The 19,846-nt window shown below is 47.3% G+C and overlaps 1 protein-coding gene, 1 long non-coding RNA gene and 2 pseudogenes across 3 annotated transcripts; 2 read left to right on the forward strand and 2 right to left on the reverse strand.

Annotated features, from left to right (window-relative positions):
• Positions 1-15: 15 nt before the first annotated feature.
• On the forward strand, positions 16-17,668 carry PSMD13 (proteasome 26S subunit, non-ATPase 13). 2 transcript variants are annotated; one of them, XM_065527717.1, is made up of 13 exons: positions 16-184; positions 2,019-2,097; positions 7,351-7,385; positions 7,471-7,526; positions 7,741-7,784; positions 7,979-8,065; positions 10,484-10,655; positions 12,530-12,609; positions 13,106-13,231; positions 15,528-15,590; positions 16,253-16,333; positions 16,507-16,623; positions 17,190-17,668. In XM_065527717.1, exons 1-13 carry the CDS (start codon positions 90-92, stop codon positions 17,283-17,285), a joined length of 1,131 nt encoding a protein of 376 aa, XP_065383789.1. In that variant the 5' UTR covers positions 16-89; the 3' UTR covers positions 17,286-17,668. The 2 variants fall into 2 exon arrangements, with proteins under 2 accessions (XP_065383789.1, XP_073868753.1); XM_074012652.1 differs by lacking the exons at positions 13,106-13,231; positions 15,528-15,590; positions 16,253-16,333; positions 16,507-16,623; positions 17,190-17,668 and adding an exon at positions 12,688-12,816.
• Positions 6,218-7,841, reverse strand: LOC107127329 (signal recognition particle 19 kDa protein pseudogene; annotated as a pseudogene).
• Positions 14,862-15,368, forward strand: LOC141408412 (uncharacterized). The gene is made up of 2 exons (XR_012422845.1): positions 14,862-14,985; positions 15,171-15,368. It is a non-coding gene; the product is annotated as an uncharacterized lncRNA (long non-coding RNA).
• A 463-nt stretch (positions 17,669-18,131) lies between the features above and the next one.
• On the reverse strand, positions 18,132-19,547 carry LOC102119259 (cytochrome c oxidase subunit 8B, mitochondrial-like; annotated as a pseudogene).
• Positions 19,548-19,846: the final 299 nt, after the last annotated feature.

Here is a 19,846-nt window from a genome sequence, read left to right on the forward strand (position 1 = left end):
GCGCCGGAAGTGAGTGAGCATTTCCGGCAGACATCCCCGCGGGGCTGACATCCCGGTTGTTCTTCTGTGCCGGGGGTCTTCCTGCTGTCATGAAGGACGTACCGGGCTTCCTACAGCAGAGCCAGAGCTCCGGGCCCGGACAGCCCGCTGTGTGGCACCGTCTGGAGGAACTCTACACGAAGAAGTAAGCTCCGAGCAGACAGACGGGCCCTGGGCCCCGGCGATAGAGGGAGACGGAGGGGGCGGGCGGGCGGAGAGGCGGGCCCTTGATGGGCTGAGGGCGCCCAGACCCAAGTTGCGGGGAAACGGGGACGTGTAGCGACTGGCTGTGCCGGCAGGGTTTGCTGAGGAACCCCGAGTGGCAGGGTCGAGGAATAAGAAGGATGACAGACCACGAGGGCCAAGAGCTGTAGCCAGGGATGTTTGGGTCTGAGATTCAGTGCTTCCCTAACGAGGGACTGTGACTGAGGCTTCTGAACTCGTCTACCTCGGGTCTTACTAAGACGGTTCAGGGGAAGCCTTTGCTTTTAGCTCTGTATTCCAGCGAAACAAGCAAACACACTTTCAGAACCAGATTGCCACCCACTTTGAGAAACAGATCTTGGTGATTCGCGCTTAGCCTTGGCATGGTGTAACTGTATCCACAGTTATCTTTCTCATGGTCTGGAGTTGATAAACCAGAGGCTAGTGCAGCTTTGCTCTCTTCCCTATTCATTCTGCAACTGGTTGCACCCCGTCCCATTGTCTTTACCTTCCATTGTATTTCTCGCTGGGCTGTGTGCCCCTAGAAAGATCTTAAAGTTTAAGTTTGTTTAGAAACAGGATGAATTGCAGAGCCATTAAATTGTTGCTAAGCACTAATCTCCTTTTAAAATGATAGGATAAATTGCTGGCATTGGGCTGGAGCTATTCCATAGAAAATACATCTCCTGTAGTAACCTCCCTGTTAACCCTAGCATTTAATATAATACCTTTCACATAGATGTTCCATACATGTTTTGATGATGTTTAGCATTCAGCAGCCTTCTGCTATTAGCAGTTTTTGAGAGCAAATTAATGTTTGGCAAATAATGGTTTGTGTTGGATAGCACTTGGTAATTTTCAAAGCATTTCATATGCGTTATTAAATATTAGCCTTTAGGTTTTGGATGAAGCGCTATTTAATCCTTTATTCATCCTTTTCACAGAGGAGGAAACTGAAGCTCGTTTTAATTGTCTTCCCTGAGATACTAGCTAATAGGTAGAAGAGCCAGAATCTCAAGGTAGATATGTATGATTCCAAAGTTCTCGTTTCCAATCAAACCTCACAGTAACCCTCTGAGGTAATCTAGAATAATGTTCTCCATTTCATACCTGGGAAAACTGAGTCTTAGAGAGAAGTTAAGTGATCTTAAAGTGACATAGCCATTCAACAGCAGAGCCAGGAAAAGAACTCAGGTTTATCGCATCTGCTTTAGCATTCTTTCTACTACACAGTAGACACTGGTTAGTATGGATTTAGCATCTCTTACCAGAAATGCATTGGGGCGGCGGGGCACGGTGGCTCATGCCTGTAATCTCAGCTACTCGGGAGGCTGAGGCAGGAGAATCACTTGAACCTGGGAGGCAGAGGTTGCAGTGAGCCAAGATGGTGCCACCGCACTACAGCCTGGGCAACAGAGTGAGACTCTGTCTCAAAAAAAAAAAAAAAAAAAAAAAAAGAAAGAAGAAGAAAGAAATGCATTGGGGCAAAAGTTTTTTGGATTTAGTATTTTTTCGGATTTTGAAATATTTTCGATATGTGCTTACCCATTCAGTATCCATGAATCAAAAATCTGAAATCTGAGATGCTCCAATGGTCGTTTCCTTTGAGCCTTACGTTGGTGCTCAGAAAGTTTTGGATTTTGGAGCATTTTGAATTTTGGAGTTTTGGATTAGAGATACCCAACCTATATTTGTGACTTGATAGGATCATCAAGGCTGAAGGTGTCTGTGACTGGATATTAGGTTAGAGGTCTTAAGGGCTGTATGTTTTTCAGGTTGTGGCATCAGCTGACACTTCAGGTGCTTGATTTTGTGCAGGATCCGTGCTTTGCCCAAGGAGATGGTCTCATTAAGGTAAATAATTTGCGATACCAGGTCAGATTATATGAATGTGCTCAAGGACTTTTTAAAATAAGATGGGCTTTTTGCTAATAATAATAATAATAAGCTACAATTCTTCAGAAGTCCCTTTATGTCAGGTACTGGTCTGAGTGCTTTACACGTCCTTCCTAACGACGCTGCTCAGTAGATACTACTTTCATCTCACTTTTTTGATGTAGAAGCAAACGTAAGACTTTAAGTAACTTACTATAGGTCACTGCTAATAAGTGGCAGAAGAGGATTCAAACACTAACATTCTGGCTTTTTCTAAAATTCTGGCATAAAGTACTATCTTAAAACATGCCTGAGTATCTTAGTTCATAGGCTTCTTTTTAGTACTCTATTTTTAGAAAACTGTTATTAGATACAAAGTTCAAACCCAGTTAGAGGGTGGAGTAAGGTGTGAGGAAGATTACTATCTGTGGGAATCTTAGATAACTTCCATCACTCCCCTTCTTTAAGCCACACTGACTGCTTTCCCAGACACTTCTGTCCTGGGTAGTGTGGAAGATAAAGCACCTTTTGTACTTCGGTTGAGGGTAGGTGGGTTGGAGGGAGAGTTCTGAATAGTGTCATGCTGCCTCTGTAATAGAGGACTTCTAGAATTTTTTCAACAGTTTAAAAAAACGCAGTTTCTTTCCTAGCCTTCCCCAGATCCCCTGACACATCCCCACAAATTTGCTCACTGGTAGCCTCCTCTTTGAAGTTTTTCCTGACATCTTACTCTCATTCTGAATGAAACAGAGATTCACACCAGCATTGTAACTGATAGCTTATAATTACAGCTTGAGTCATTTCTCCGGAATACATTACTTTTATATGCTCACAACAGAGCTTACCACCTTACTACCCCACCACCTGGGCTTGTAAGATTTTCTTGTGGTTTATAGCCATCAATTTGACATTTTACTATTTAGAGGAACTTAAAATCATCTGTAAGCCTGGAGATTTTGCTGAACATTCAGTCTTCTGGATTATGTGGGAAAATGATAAATGAGACCTGCCTTTTTTTTTTTTTTTCTTTTTGAGACGGAGTTTCGCTCCTGTTGCCCGGGCTGGAGTGCAATGGTGCGATCTTGGCTCACTGCAACTTCCACCTCCCGAGTTCAAGCGATTCTTCTGCCTCAGCCTCCCAAGTAGCTGGGATTACAGGTGCCCACCACCACAGCTGGCTAATTTTTGTATTTCTTAGTAGAGATGGGGTTTCACCAGTGTTGGCCAGGCTGGTCTCAAACTCCCGACCTCAGGTGATCTGCCTGCCTCGGCCTCCCAAACTGCTGGGATTGTAGGCAGGAGCCACCGTGCCTGGCCTGAGACCTGTCTTAATACTTGTTCCCTGAGGTTCTAAATCATCAGGATAGATGATTCCTAATTGTTTATCTCTGTCCTTTGGCTTCTTATCTTTAAATCACTTTTCTACACGTGGCAAAATATGGCCGCAACCTCACGGTAAGGTGATGTTTATTTAAGTTGGCAGATCTGAGTTTACTTTTCCCATGGACAGAATAAACCTTTAAAAATTGTTGGGATCCAGTCGGCATAAGTGTAAATGGATATTATTTGTGAAATTCTAGTATTTGTGAATTTCTAGTATTTGTGAATTTGTAGTCACCAGAAGTAATTTTGACTTTCTGGACTTAGTGGGCTTCTTTTTTAAGGTACTTTTTTAGATCAATAGATGTCAGGAAAGTTCAAACATTTCCCTCTAATAAGGAAAATATCTTTGAAATAGTCTCTTGTAGCAAAAATGCCATTTTTAAAATTTTATTTATTTATTTTTTTATTTTTTTTTTTTTTGAGACGGAGTATCGCTGTGTCGCCCAGGCTGGAGTGCAGTGGCCGGATCTCAGCTCACTGCAAGCTCTGCCTCCTGGGTTTTTACGCCATTCTCCTGCCTCAGCCTCCCGAGTAGCCGGGACTACAGGCGCCCGCCACCTCGCCCAGCTAGTTTTTTGTATTTTTTAGTAGAGACGGGGTTTCACCGTGTTAGCCAGGATGGTCTCGAACTCCTGACCTCGTGATCCGCCCGTCTCGGCCTCCCAAAGTGCTGGGATTACAGGCTTGAGCCACCGCGCCCGGCCAAAAATTTTATTTATTATTATTTTTTGAGACAGAGTTTCGTTCTTGTTGCCCAGGCTGGAGTGCAGTGGCACAGTCTTGGCTCACTACATCCTCCGCCTCCCTGGTTCAAGCGATTCTCCTGCCTCAGCCTCCAGAGTAGCTGGGATTACAGGCTCCCGCCACCACGCCTGGCTAATTTTTGTATTTTTATTAGAGACAAGGTTTCACCATGTTGGCCAGACTGGTCTCAAACGCCTAACCTCAGGTGATCCACCCACCTCAGCCTCCCAAAGTGCTGGGATTACAGGTGTGAACCACCACCTGGCCACCATTTTATTTATTTTGGGGGGCAAGGGGACGGAGTCTCACCCTGTCACCCAGGCTGGAGTGCAATGGTAGAACTCAGCTCACTGCAACCTCCGTCTCCCCAGTTCCAGCCATTCTCATGCTTCAGCTTCCCAAGTAGCTGGGATTACAAGCATGTGCCACCACACCTGGCTAATTTTTGTAGTTTTAGTAGAGATGGTGTTTCACCATGTTGGCCAGGCTGGTCTTGAACTCCTGTCCTCAAGTGATCCACCTGCCTCGGCCTCCCAAAGTGCCGCATTACCGATGTGAGCCACAGCCTCGGGACACAAATGCCATTTTATTTAGTTGGCTGTTTCTTGTGTGCCTGATTCAAACATGTAATTGCTACAGGGGTGTGTTCATCCTTCTACCTTCGTATCCCAGAGGAACTACAGGCTCTCCTAATCCAAAGTTAAGGTCATTTGGAGGGTCCCTCTCCCACTGTGCCCACACTAGGCACTCTTTTGGCCCGGTTACCCAGGCCATAAGCTCAGGGGTTATTGTCAGCTCTCCTTCTCTGTGACCAGCCCACATCTGAGTGAGTCTGCTTCAAGTTACCCCTAAATCTCTCTCAGAGTATTCATCCATCCTCATTACTGTTGCTCCTTCACGCTCCTGTCTTGGCCACTACTAGCCTCTGACTGTTCTCGGTCTCTTTCACCTGCTGTCCTCTCTGCCCCAGGCATGTTTCTAAAATAGAAATGATCATGTGGGTCCTCTGGTTCAGCCTTGCACTCTGGACAGAGACCAATCTTCAGTGCTTCCTAGTCTGTGTCCCTCAGAACTACTCCTGAAACATAATGTATTTTTGTCTTCAGTGCTTTTGCACATGTTTGTTACTGTCTGGAATGTTCTTCTCTCAGCTTCTTCCTCTCCCACACCACGTGGCCACCTCTCTAACTGTGCTCATTTTCCCGAAACTCAGTATTGCCACTTCTGCAGTAACCGTCTTTGAAGCTTCTCCCTTTGGCTGATGCACTTCTGTGCTTTTTCTTTCTTTCTTTTTGCACTTAAACTCACTGTATTGTCATTTATTTGTTTAAAGACTGTCTTCAGTAGACCAGGAGCTCCTTGAAGACCCATCATTTGTCTTACACGTTCTGTGCTGTACTACCTAGCATGGAGTCTGAGGAAGTGCTCAAGTGTGCTGAGTGGCTAAGAAATTTCAAAATGGCGCACAATTAGCTTTAACCTTCTAAAATCTGAAGGAACTCCATTCCGTTTGATTAGCGAGCATTTCTTTTTTGTTTCAAATTTTATTTCATTAATAGGTGAACAAAATGTGTATTTCAAATCTAATTGAAATTTATCTGAAATATGTTTACGCAGAAGATAGATATAAGATTTCAAGTAACTTATTGTATAGGCCATTGTCCGTTTTAAAATATTTTCTTCCAAAAAAAATGCATTGAAAGTCAAAAAACTTATTTTATACTCCATAAAAGTGAGGTGCAAACTTCTGATACAAGGTTATTTCACTGTCAACTCTGATAAAGATGGGAGGCACAAGGGTTCACAGTTCAGGTAAATAATGCAAACGAAACGCTTCTGTTTTCCTTTGATACAAATTAGAAGCCTCCATTCAGGTCTCTTAATGGAGGCTACTACGTACTTCAGGTCTCTTAATGGAGGCTTTTGCATACCAAGTAGTACCACATACTTGGTGCTGATACTACATTATGTCTTTTTCTTTTTCTTTTTTTTTTTTTTGAGATGGAGTTTCGCTCTTGTTGCCCAGGGTGGAATGCAATGGTGCGATCTCAGCTCACAGCAACCTCCGCCTCCCAGGTTCAAGCGATTCTCCTGCCTCAGCCTCCCAAAGGCACGTGCCACCACACCCAGCTAATTTTTGTATTTTTAGTAGAGACGGTGTTTCACCATTTTGGCCAGGATGGTTTCAATCTCTTGACCTCGTAATCCGCCCACCTTGGCCTCCCAAAGTGCTGGGATTACAGGCGTGGGCCACTGTGCCCCGCTTGTTACGTCTTTTTCTTTCCTTTCCCTTTTTTTCTTCCCTCTCCTTGTTGAAGACTTTGGTCACTGCCTCCTGCTTTTCCTGTTTTTTTGTGTCCTTGTTTTTAGTTGAGGTATCGTTTATGCTGCACACAACGTTACTGACTTCATGTGATGGGAAATGTGCAAGACAGAGGCTGCCATCTCCCGTCTGAGCTGGGCCCAGACTCTGCCTTTGTACTAGACATCACAATTCCATTCTCTAGAGTACATTCTCTTTTTCTCAAGAAATGCATTAAGTCCAACTGCTGAACATAGGTCTTGAACCTCTAGCTGTAGGATTTTCAACAGACTTACTTATGGGGTTTCACCTTCCTTGCACAATGGTCTTCTTATTACTTCAACAAACAGGATAGATACAAATAAACCTGTCCTGGTCGGCTGGAGACCACACAGCGGCACAAGCCGTCTTCACAAGCATCCAAATACCAACAGCCCAGAAGCCACAGGGAGAAAACTGGGGGAGCATTTCAATCTGATGTCTATTTAACTTACAATACCTGGAAGAAAGAATATAGGAATTTGTCTGGAGGTTCTTATCGGTCCGTACCCTAATTCCCAAAGCTAGAAGAAACCTAATGTTCCTTAATAATCTGTTGATCATACGTGAATGTAAATAAGCCCTAATATGGTCTCCTGTCATTCTGCAAACGTGCATTGCTTACTGTGTAATGGGCATTGTGGTTTGCACACTCCCAACTTGATAGCATTGATGCAGCTTCTGTACCAAAAATAGTATCTGGGGTCTTCATTTTGCAGAATACAAGACATCCTGTAATTTCTCTCCGTGTTTTGGTTTCACAGCTTTATGAAAACTTTATCAGTGAATTTGAACACAGGTAAAACCCTTTCATCCCTTTTTTACTTTGCAGATGAGTACTTTGATACTCATTGGTACTCAAAGACTGGTGGTTTTCATTTCAGGGTGAATCCTTTGTCCCTGGTAGAAATCATTCTTCATGTAGTTAGACAGATGACTGGTAAGTCTTACTTTGTTTTATAAAGGAGTAGATCCAAGTGGTAGTTAAAATTATCTTGAAATATAAGTTAACTGAACTTTTGTGCTTTCTGTATCCAATATTGTATTTTTATTCTACTTTATGGTCAAAACCTAAAGATTATCCTACCTAAAGATGTCTTGGTTAGTAGAAACCAGTCTGTTGATGGTTCTTCTGACTGTTCTTTCTTTTCCAGATCCTAATGTGGCTCTTACTTTCCTGGAAAAGACTCGTGAGAAGGTAAATGTGAGATGTGAGCAATACCTTTTAGGGTATGGATGACTTACAGTTTGTGTCCATGCTCACCATCCAGACCTTGAGAGACCACATGGTCTCTAGTCATCAAGGTTGCGTTAATGTGCAAGTAGCTGGCTTCTTTTGTTAGTCAGCTGCCCACGTTCTGAGGTTTCTTGTTTTTGTTTTTGATGTCTTAGGTGAAAAGTAGTGATGAGGCAGTGATCCTGTGTAAAACAGCAATTGGAGCTCTAAAATTAAACATCGGGGACCTACAGGTTACAAAGGTGAGCTCACCATATACAGATTTCTCTTTGGATTAAAATTATTTAAAACTGTAGGAAAAAAAAAACCTATTTTTGTTCTTTACTATTTATTTTAAAACATTTTTAAATTAGAGAAAAGTTGCAAAAATAACACAAAGAACTCCTATACCTCAACCCAAATTCCCCATTGCAAACCTTTTTTTTTTTTTTTTTTTTTTTTTTTTTTGAGATGGAGTCTCGCTCTGTTACCCAGGCTGGAGTGCAGTGGTACGATCTCAGCTCATTGCAACCTCCGCCTCCTGGGTTCAAGCGATTCTCCTGCCTCAGCCTCCTGAGTAGCTGGGATTACAGGCACCTGCCATCACATCCGGCTAATTTTCTTGTATTTTTAGTAGAGACAGGGTTTCACCATGTTGACCAGGCTGGTCTCGAACTCCTGACCTCAAGTGATCCCTCTGTTCTCAGCCTCCCAAGGTGCTGGGATTACAGCCGTGAGCCACTGCGCCCAGCCCCCGATTGCTAAGCTTTTACTACTTTTGCCTTTGTGTGTGTCTGTAGCTTTTTTCCAAAACCACTTAAGAGTAAGTTGCTGATACAATGCCTGCTGCCCTTAAACAAAAGAGCAGTCCCGTGTGACCACAGCACATTCGTCTAATAATGACTCCAACGGCCTCAGTCAGCCCAAAGCACATTGGTTCTCCCTGACCAAGGTCAGCCTACACACCACTGGCACGTCATGTGCTGTTCCTCCACCTTCCTTCTGCCTCCTAAATGTTGCTGAAGTATCCTGTGTATTTTTATGTCTTTCTTATGTTCAATTATGTTTTCGTGCAGTTTGGGAGACAGGTATGGATGTGAGTGGCAGTGAAACCGACGTGGTGGGTCCACCTTGTTTAACCAGAGCCTGTGTGTGTTTGTGTTTGTTTGCTAACCATAATGTTAAAGAAAATATTGGGGTTAGGTTAAAAGTGTTCCTGTCCTCATTGCCCTGAAAAGATACTTTTTATTGTTTATTGTTTCTCAGTCTTCACCCATGTGCATACTTAGTGCATTTTATTTTGAAGTATTTTAAGACACGCTGGAAGCTGTAAGTCACAGTCCACAATGCTGTAATAGGCGTCCATGTGCCCCAGCCAGCTCAGGAAGGAACGAAGCCACAGTCAGGGCCCCAGTACCCTTCAGACCACTCTTCTCCCGCAGCCAGGCTCCCTCTCATGCCCATGCATTTCCTTGTGCTTCATTAAATGGGGGTGTGTAACTCAAGTGTTTTAACATTGGCTCAGTCCTGGGTTCCAGAGTCCTGTGGGTATGTGTAGCCAGTGTGCGTGTACTCCTGTACGGAATTTCGCTGTGTAAGTGTTCCACAACATACATATCCTGTCTCCTGTTGAAGAGGTTTAGGGCCGGGTGTGGTGGTCACACCTGTAATCCCAGCACTCTGGGAGACTGAGGCAGGTGGATCATGAGGTCAGGAGTTCAAGACCAGCCCAGCCAAGATGGTAAAACCCCATCTCTACTAAAAACACAAAAATTAACCAGGCGTGGTGGCGGGCACCTGTAATCCCAGCCTCTTGGGAGGCTGAGGTTGCAGTGAGCCAAGATTGTACCACTGCACTCCAGCTTGGGCAACAGAGCAAGACTCCATCTCAGAAAAAAAAAAAAAGAGAGAGAGAGAGATTTAGGTTGTTTTTTTCACTATCACAAACAATACTGCTATAAGTATTTCTGTGCGTGATCCCTTGTGTACGTGGGCAGAATCTCGCCAGGATATATGCCTGGAGATTATAGATACAAACTGTATGCATCTCTGCCTTTCCCAGATATACGCTCCCTCAGCGCCGTACGAGCACTCTGGAAGCTCCATATCTTCAACACCTGATAGTTTCAGGCTCTAACCCTTGCTGATCTAATAGAAGTGAAATTATATCTTGTTGGGGGTTTAATTTGCATTTCACAATTACTAGTGGTTTATTGGCCATTCTGTTTGTGTCTCCAGATCTGTCAATTGTCTGTTAATGTCTTTTGCCCATTTTTGTACTGTGTTGCTGTCTCCTGACTGATTTGTAAGCGTTTTTATATTTCCTTGGTCATAATTGCTGGTGGGTTATACATGTTGTAAATATTGCTTCCCAGTCTATAGCTTGTCTTTGTACTTTTTTCTGTGTTTTGGATTAAGTTTTCCATGTTAACGTAGTCACATTCATCAGTCTTTGCCTTTGTAGTTTGCGCTTTTCATCTCACAACATATTACTTTAAAAATCTTCGCCAAGCACAGTGGCTTGAACCTGTAATCCCAGCTACTGCGGAGACTGAGGTGGGAGGATCGCTTGAGGCCAGGAGTTCAAGACCACCCTAGGCAACAGAGTGAGACCCTGTCCCTAAAAAAATGAAATAAACTTTTAACTTAAAAAGAGAGATGATTTTGCTTTCCTTATGTAGGAAACAATTGAAGATGTTGAAGAAATGCTCAACAACCTTCCTGGTGTGACGTCGGTTCACAGTCGTTTCTATGATCTCTCCAGTAAATACTATCAAACAGTCGGAAACCACGCGTCCTACTACAAAGATGCTCTGCGGTTTTTGGGCTGTGTTGACATCAAGGATCTACCAGGTAACCTAGGCCGTTAAAGTGCATGTCACACAGGAGAGTATTCTCCAGACTTAGCATCTGTGAGGCGCTTGAGGTGACAGTTCTCAGAAATTACTAAGCGGGGCTGGGCATGGTGGCTCGCACCTGTAATCCCAGCAGTTTTGGGAGGCTGAAGCAGGTGGATCATCTGACGTCAGGAGTTCAAGACCAGCCTGGCCAACGTGATGAAACCCTGTCTCTACTGAAAATACTAGCCAGGTGTTATGGTGGGTGCCTGTAATCCTGGTTACTTGGGAGGCTGAGACAGGAGAATCTCTTGAATTCGGGAGGTGGAGGTTGCAGTGAGCCAAGATTGCACCACTGCACCCCAGCCTGGGTGACTGAGTGAGACCCCATCTCACCAAAAAAAAAAAGAAATTACTCAGATGGATTCATCCTGTTTTGAAGAAAAAAATGGGAAGATTTGTATAAACTTTAGTTTCTACATTGTATTTGTCTCCAGCATTTAATTTACATGAAAATGAGGCTTTCCTCCTAGCTCCTTTACTGTTCCGTCTCCAGTTCCTTATTGTTACCTAAGTCACAGGTTTTTGTAGGAAGTCCCATGACGTAAATACCTGCTGAACCCACCCCGCCCGCCCTTCTGCTGCAGAATAAAGGATGCTTGGAGTCCCTGTAGCTGAGACCCTTGGAGTCCCTGTAGCTGAGACCCTTGGAATCCCTGTAGCTGAGACCCTTGGAATCCCTGTAGCTGAGACCCCTGGAATCCGTGTAGCTGAGACCCTTGGAATCCCTGTAGCTGAGACCCTTGGAATCCCTGTAGCTGAGACCCCTGGAATCCCTGTAGCTGAGACCCTTGGAATCCCTGTAGCTGAGACCCTTGGAATCCGTGTAGCTGAGACCCTTGGAATCCCTGTAGCTGCGACCCTTGGAATCCCTGTAGCTGAGACCCTTGGAATCCCTGTAGCTGAGACCCTTGGAATCCGTGTAGCTGCGACCCTTGGAATCCCTGTAGCTGAGACCCCTGGAATCCGTGTAGCTGAGACCCCTGGAATCCCTGTAGCTGAGACCCTTGGAATCCCTGTAGCTGAGACCCTTGGAATCCCTGTAGCTGAGACCCTTGGAATCCGTGGAGCTGAGACACTTGGAATCCGTGGAGCTGAGATCCCTGGAATCCGTGTAGCTGAGACCCTTGGAATCCGTGTAGCTGAGACACTTGGAATCCCTGTAGCTGAGACCCTTGGAATCCCTGTAGCTGAGACCCTTGGAATCCCTGTAGCTGAGACCCTTGGAATCCCTGTAGCTGAGACCCTTGGAATCCCTGTAGCTGAGACACTTGGAATCCCTGTAGCTGAGACCCTTGTTTTGAAAACTGCAATTCCAGACCCATGGGGACAAATTATTAAATCAACCCAGTACTTCAGAAGAGGTGACTAATGTCAGGGCTTTGTAATACAACAATTTCAAACAATGTTTTTTTACTTTTTTGTTATATGAGATTTTTTTTTTTTTTTTTTTTTTTTTTTTTTTGAGACGGAGTCTCGCTCTGTCGCCCAGGCTGGAGTGCAGTGGCCGGATCTCAGCTCACTGCAAGCTCCGCCTCCCGGGTTTACGCCATTCTCCTGCCTCAGCCTCCTCAGTACCTGGGACTACAGGCGCCCGCCACCTCGCCCGGCTAGTTTTTTTTTTGTATTTTTTTAGTAGAGAAGGGGTTTCACCGTGTTAGCCAGGATGGTCTCGATCTCCTGACCTCGTGATCCGCCCGTCTCGGCCTCCCAAAGTGCTGGGATTACAGGCTTGAGCCACCGCGCCCGGCCTGTTATATGAGATTTTTAAAGCTAAACAAGACTGATTATTGTGACTGGATTGTAAATGGGCCTGTGTTGCTACCGTAGTGTCTGAGCAGCAGGAGAGAGCCTTCACGCTGGGGCTAGCAGGGCTTCTCGGCGAGGGAGTGTTTAACTTTGGAGAACTCGTAAGTTGACCCTGGGCTCAGCTTCCTTAATGAAAGGGAGACTGAAGTGTTGCCAGCTGACCGTTTCCATCCCCACAGCTCATGCACCCCGTGCTGACCATCTCCATCCCCACAGCTCATGCACCCCCTGCTGACCGTCTCCATCCCCACAGCTCATGCACCCCGTGCTGACCGTCTCCATCCCCACAGCTCATGCACCCCCTGCTGACCGTCTCCATCCCCACAGCTCATGCACCCCGTGCTGACCGTCTCCATCCCCACAGCTCATGCACCTTGTGCTGACCGTCTCCATCCCCACAGCTCATGCACCCCGTGCTGACCGTCTCCATCCCCACAGCTCATGCACCTTGTGCTGACCGTCTCCATCCCCACAGCTCATGCACCCCGTGCTGACCGTCTCCATCCCCACAGCTCATGCACCCCCTGCTGACCGTCTCCATCCCATCTCCATCCCCACTGCTCATGCACCCCGTGCTGACCGTCTCCATCCCCACAGCTCATGCACCCCGTGCTGGAGTCCCTGCGGAACACTGACCGGCAGTGGCTGATTGACACCCTCTATGCCTTCAACAGTGGCAACGTAGAGAGGTTCCAGACTCTGAAGACTGCCTGGGGCCAGCAGGTATGGCTCCGACGATGCCCCAGCCCTTGTTCCCCTTTGTGTCTACTCACTCATACAACCAATGTTCATTGAGCGTCTTCTCTAGGCACACAGGAAGGAACTGGGCACAGAGGAGACCGAGATAGGCTAGTCCTTGCTCTCACAGAGCTGAGAGTTAAGTGGTTGGTTAGAGTGAGGGTGTTCTGAGAAAACAGAATCGAATGTGGGCCCTGCATCTGTGCTGGGTGGAGAGGGTCTCACAGAAGGCGTAGAAGCCATAGTGACCTAAGGTCTGTGTGGCCTTAGGAATGAATGAAGAGTGTGGGAACAGTGCACTCAGCGGAGGAAAAGGAAAATGTTAGTATCTTTGCTGAACTGAAAGACGAATGTGTGAGGCCAACATGAGTGGGTGGGAGAGAGCGTGGAATGAAGGAGGAACAAGTGCCTGGTGCAGAGACGGAGAGCGGTGGGTACAGGGGGAGAGTGATAGGTGCAGGGAGGGGAAAAGGGGTGGGTGCAGGGAGGGGAGAGCGGTGGGTGCAGGGAGGGGAAAAGGTGGGTGCAGGGAGGGGAAAAGGTGGGTGCAGGGGAGAGCAGTGGGTACAGGGATGGGGAGAGCGGTGGGTGCAGGGATGGGGAGAGCAGTGGGCGCAGGAGGAGAGGTCTGTGCAGGGAGAACAGCCAGTTCACCTCAGCCAAGGGGAGGGGGGCACTGGGTGAAGGTGCCTCTGGAAGGTGGGAGTTGGGAAAAGGTGCTTAACAAGGACTTGAGCTTTAATGGTGAAGTATGTTCTTTTTTAATGAGATTATTAGAAGTAAATATTAATAAAATGTTAACTGTAGTAGGAATTATGGTTATTTTTGTATTTTTCTGAAACTTTCAGTTTTCTCAGTTTAACATAAACTTGTAAAATTCCTGCATAGTGGAGCAGGGTGGATATAGATGAGGTTACTGTGAAGAGGCAGAAAGCACAGATGCAGCTAGACCTAACTGTGGTCTGGTTATTCATTGATGTCTCAAAAAAATGTGCCACTCAGAAAGGAAGATGGCTAGTTACAGCAATTTAAAGGGAAAAAATTTGTAGATAAATGTTGGCAGCATCTGTTCAGGCAGCAAAGCCTGTCTGGACAGAGAGTGCCCTTTCTACAGAGCTTGACCTGTCCAGTGCTTGAGGAAGAAGTGTCCTCAGCGAGGCTGCCTGTGTCAGGATATGAGTTGCTATTTGAATTAAAAAAACAAGTCTCAGCCGGGCGCAGTGGCTCAAGCCTGTAATCCCAGCACTTTGGGAGGCCGAGACGGGCGGATCACGAGGTCAGGAGATCGAGACCATCCTGGCTAACACCGTGAAACCCCGTCTCTACTAAAAATACAAAAAACTAGCCGGGCGAGGTGGTGGGTGCCTGTAGTCCCAGCTACTTCGGAGGCTGAGGCAGGAGAATGGCCTAAACCCGGGAGGCGGAGCTTGCAGTGAGCTGAGATCCGGCCACTGCACTCCAGCCCGGGCTTCAGAGCAAGACTCCGTCTCAAAAAAAAAAAAAAAAAAAACAAGTCTCCTTGGTTTAAGTAACGTTTTGATCTGTAAGAAGAGATGATGCACGTCTTGCAGAAGATTGTATTCTAGTTCTCATGACAATGATATTTTTCATTATAAATTAATAACTTGCTCTTTTGATTCAGAACAAGTCTGTAGAAATTAAGGAAACTTTTCCTCAGAGGGACTGCCCTGGCACTGAGCAGGCAGCAGCCCCTGAGGGACTCCCCTGGCACTGAGCAGGCAGCAGCCCCTGAGGGACTCCCCTGGCACTGAGCAGGCAGCAGCCCCTGAGGGACTCCACTGGCACTGAGCAGGCAGCAGCCCCTGAGGGACTCCACTGGCACTGAGCAGGCAGCAGCCCCTGAGGGACTCCACTGGCACTGAGCAGGCAGCAGCCCCTGAGGGACTCCACTGGCACTGAGCAGGCAGCAGCCCCTGAGGGAAGCCTCCTGGGCTGTTGGGTGTGTCCTTCCCGACAGCACCTTGACCAGGAGAGTCTTCTCGAAATGCCGGTACCCTGTGGCCTTGCCTGATGGTGTTTGTAGCATTAATACAGATCTTACCTTGTAAATTCCTTGCCTTGACAAAGTGTCCCAGTTAGATTTCCTAAGAAGAATGAAGAAGATGTGGATGAGCTTCAGCAGTCCGCAGTGTGAGATGTTTGGATCTGCTTAGCTGCTTTTTGTTCAGTCTACTGTTAGAGAGCGAATTCCAGAGCCCCAGTTAGGTAACTGATAAGCACAAACATGGAAGACATTGTTCTGTCTTTCTGTACTTTACAGCCTGATTTAGCAGCTAACGAAGCCCAGCTTCTGAGGAAAATTCAGTTGTTGTGCCTCATGGAGGTAAGCAGACACCCGGGAGCCACTTTGTCTGTGGTTTCAGATTTTGGTCAGGTGGGGGCGCTGCACTCTCCAAGCCTGTCCTGAGCAGTTTGAGTGCTGCTGCTTCTGCTGTGCGTCACTCTCTTCACCACCTTCCTTTTCCTTTGCCACCACTTGCTTTTTTAAGTTTATATTTGGGTCTTAGCTCAGACGACACCCTCCCACCCCGCTGAGGCCTTCCCTGACCATCTGAACTGAGATGAAGTAGCTGCCCCTCTCACCATGATGCAGTTGCCTCCTCGTTGCATGTCGCTTCCTGTTGACACACACATCTGGTTTTCCCCACTAGAACCTAAGCTTCTTGAGGAAGTGGCCCTTACATTTCTGGTTTGCCGTGGTCAACCCTGTGGTTTGAGGCCAAATTGTGGCCTCAAGTACTTGTTCAGGGATTGAATAATGGCTACTGTCAAAAATTCCTATAAGGCATTTTGCTGTTATCCTTCTTATCTAAGCATTGAAAGCTTGTTCTTAACAAGATGTAAGTCTAATATTAGGGAACTTTTTAGTGTATGGGGTACTAATAAGACATCTATTTTAAGAGCCAATACTGACAAAACATTCTTATCAGTTCTCTATTTTTATTTGGAAAAATAGTTTTAAATAGTTAATAAAATTTTTTCCAGATGACTTTCACACGACCTGCCAATCACAGACAACTTACTTTTGAAGAAATTGCCAAAAGTGCTAAAATCACAGTGAATGAGGTATGGTCCCTAGGCTCAGGGTGTTAGAGCAGCAGAACTGCCACATGGAGGAGTCAAGGCTCTTGTGTGAGCGCTGTGCTCCCTGGACAGTAAAAAACGACGGGAGAAGCCATCTGGGTCCCTGGGGGTGTGTCAGGCTATCCTGTCTTACACAAGCCTCCGTCTCTGCGCAGGTGGAGCTCCTGGTGATGAAGGCCCTTTCGGTGGGGCTGGTGAAAGGCAGCATAGACGAGGTGGACAGACGCGTCCACATGACCTGGGTGCAGCCCCGAGTGCTGGATTTGCAGCAGGTGTTGTGTTTGAAAACCATTATTCACCTCTGTGGGTTTTGGGGGGTTGTATCTATACTGTCTTAGTTTCATTTGGATGGGAGCCATTTGGGAAGAAAGCATTATCAGACGAGGTTTTGGAGAATGAATTACTGCTGTTGGGTTTTTCTAAGAGCTTAATTTAATGCAAGCCTGAGATTTGAACCCTGCATTTAAAAGCTTATTATTACAATAGTGCTAGTTGTGCTGATGGTGCTTTTTAATCTTAAGATAGGTACTCCGATCAAATACGTTCCTGGTTCTGTGATTTGAGCTCACATCCATCTTACATTTGCTGGAAATGTAATCCTGTGGATTTCCTCTATTCTTGTCTGCTTGCTTTCATGCAAGTTTTTTCTAATGTCCTTGTGATAAGAATTAACCCGGGAAGTCCTGTCACACTCCCCCAGCTCAGAGGTCCTTTTTATTAGAGCTGCCCTAGAGAGTCAGCTGGAGATGCAGAGCCGCCCCGTCAGGTGCTGTGGCGGCCACTTGGCCTGTGACTCCTGTGTGTCTTAATGCCCCTTGTGTCCGGATCTGCATTTCAGATCAAGGGAATGAAGGACCGCCTGGAGTTCTGGTGCACGGATGTGAAGAGCATGGAGATGCTGGTGGAGCACCAGGCCCATGACATCCTCACCTAGGGCCCCCTGGTCCCCTGTCGTGTCTCCTTTGACCACCTGAGAGAGGCGTTTGCAGCCGATGAAGCTGGCTGCTCAGACGGTCGACATTGAATTTGGGTAGGGGTTGGGATCCTGTCTGAAGTACAGACTGTTCTTGCTCTGAAAACAGGACTGTCCCTGTTGGGGGCCAGGCCACAGGGAGAAGACTTCTTTGTGGGTCTCTCCTGCAGTGGGTGGGGGTCTCTGGGTCTTAGGTGATAAGGGAGAGAGAGAACGCGTGAGGCAGGAAGTCCCCTAAAGTCCGTGTACTCCAAGGTTGATCTCCATCCCCATCCACCTGTACGGACATCTTTTCCATTGTGGTTTGAGAATGTTCCTATAATAAACAGCTCTGCTTTGTTCTTCTCGTGGCTCTGTTTTCTTGGGCTTAGCTTCCAGGCCAAGCCTCTGCCTGGAGGTTAAAAAGCATGAGTTGGAACCTTGGGAAGACGTGGTGGGGGTAGCCTTGGCCCTTCTCCTCCCTGCACGTACAGTAGACTGGGGCAGAACCCAGCACCAAGGGCTACCGAGGAAGCTGGTCCTATCTTTATTGTTAGTCAAGAGAGACCCAGGGGTATCCACTCGCTTCTCCAGCCCTGTCAGGTACCTGCCCCGACCCAGGCATCCATCTGCATCCTTGTCACCACTCATCATTCAAATAGCCACCGGCGTCTGTGACCCAGTGTGCCCCAATGCTGACATGAGCCATCTCTGGGACTGGGCGTGTAAGGGAAACCACCTTGAGGTTCCTCGTCTGGGAGTGGAGGTGCACGTACACAGAGAATCACAAAGTGAAGGTTAGGTGGAAAGACGGTTTAATGCGATCTTTCAGTCCTGTGCCTGCAGTGACAGCATGGAGCTCTTGTAGCTCTCCAGGCGGGTGAGATCCAGCCTCCAGGAACCAGGAAGCTGATGAATATGAGTGAGAGCCCCATGGCCTGCTCCTGATGGAGGAAAGTACCCACGAGCCCACTAAGCTGGTAGGGGAGTCAGGCCTGGGCCAATAAGGGAGGTTGCCTGCCTGCCCTCTGTCCCTCAGGTCCCACAGTTTGGGATTTGGGAGACAGACTGCCCCGGCCCCCCTCCCCTAGCCATGTTATCGCCATCTGCCTTCAAACCTCTGTGTAGTGTGAGCAGTGAGTAACCACTGTCGTCAACACATCTGGCAGCCTCTGGCCCTCGCTGGGCAGACCAGTCTCAGACATGATGTGCACACTCCTGGTTACCTGTGGCTGTTCATGTCAGAGTGTGTACAGAACAGCAGAAACAACCAACATTTTAAATCGCAGGCAAACAAGCACAGGGCCCTTTCTCTCAATGGCATTCCTGTTCAGAGGGCTGAGAAGAGGTCAGATTCCCCGTGCTCTGCGTGTGCAAAAGGAGACCTTATCTGGAGCCCTGTGTTCTCCAGTGGCCAGGTTCTGAGGCACCAGCCAAATTTCACCCTCAGTTTCCTCCCGAATCAGCCTGGGCCCAGTCCTCCCCCATTTCCTGAAGCTGAATCAGATGCCAGGCTGGAGACCAGTTCTTTCTTTTGACTTTAGCCCCAGAGGTTTAAGAGCAAATCTGGCCTAGAATGAGGACCTTAGTCTAGGTTCAGGTCTTAGCTGTATGACCTTGGGCAAATGACTTTCTTGACCTTGGTTTGTTTCTGCTGAAAACAGACATTCATACTCCAAGAGTGGAAATGGTTAACTTAGGTTTTAGTTTTCACCTGTGCTCTCATCTGACCCTCAAAGCAGCCCTCCTCTTCCTGTTTAAGGGGATGAAGTTAATGGATCCACCAAGCCTCGGAGCTCAGCCTAGCAGCCATCTCTGGCCAGGTGAGCAGAGCCTCAGAACTGGGAGCCCGTCCCTGCTGTTGACTCTGCTGCCCATTTGGAAGCCTGGTCTGCAGGCGATGGCTGCAGAGACCCCTTTCCTGGCGTTCAGACACTGTTGTAGTCATGGCTGAGGCCCAGGGCCATGGCCACCTCTCCCTTTTTCCATCCTGGACTTCTGTGTCACCCCAAAACCCAGGGAATGGGCTGAGTTCTCAAGACTGCTTGCTGCTACCTTGGAGGTCACTTACCGCGGGAGAGGTGGGTGTTTTGGCGGGCTTGGAGAGATGTGGGCCTTCGGAACTGTCCAACGCCTCAGCGGGGCTTGGAGCAGCCTGAGGGCAGCGGGCAGCCTCAGAATGGTTCTGGGGTCAAGGTTCTTCCTGAGTCCCAGCTGGGTTTCCCTGGCGTGTCCTCTTGGCATATCCTCGACTTGCTTGGGTGTTGGGGCTTTTTATAGCTGAAGGGGGAGCTGCAGCCGTCCCCTCCTGTCACAGGGCTTGGCAGAAAGGACGCCTGCTTGGAACTGGGAGAGGACCAGCCTCAGACCAGCAGCCCCAGCCTGGCACTCCCTGATGTGACTTCAAGTAAAGCAGTCGCAGTGTGGGGAGCTGTGACCCCTCTGGAAAGGGCTTTCATTTCTTTGTGAAAAATGTTTGGGAGGCTGAGGCAGGTGGATCACGAGGTCAGGAGATCAAGACTATCCTGGCTAACACAGTGAAA

The sequence above is a fragment of the Macaca fascicularis genome, chromosome 14 (genome assembly GCF_037993035.2).
Source record: "Macaca fascicularis isolate 582-1 chromosome 14, T2T-MFA8v1.1".
NCBI lineage: Eukaryota > Metazoa > Chordata > Mammalia > Primates > Cercopithecidae > Macaca > Macaca fascicularis.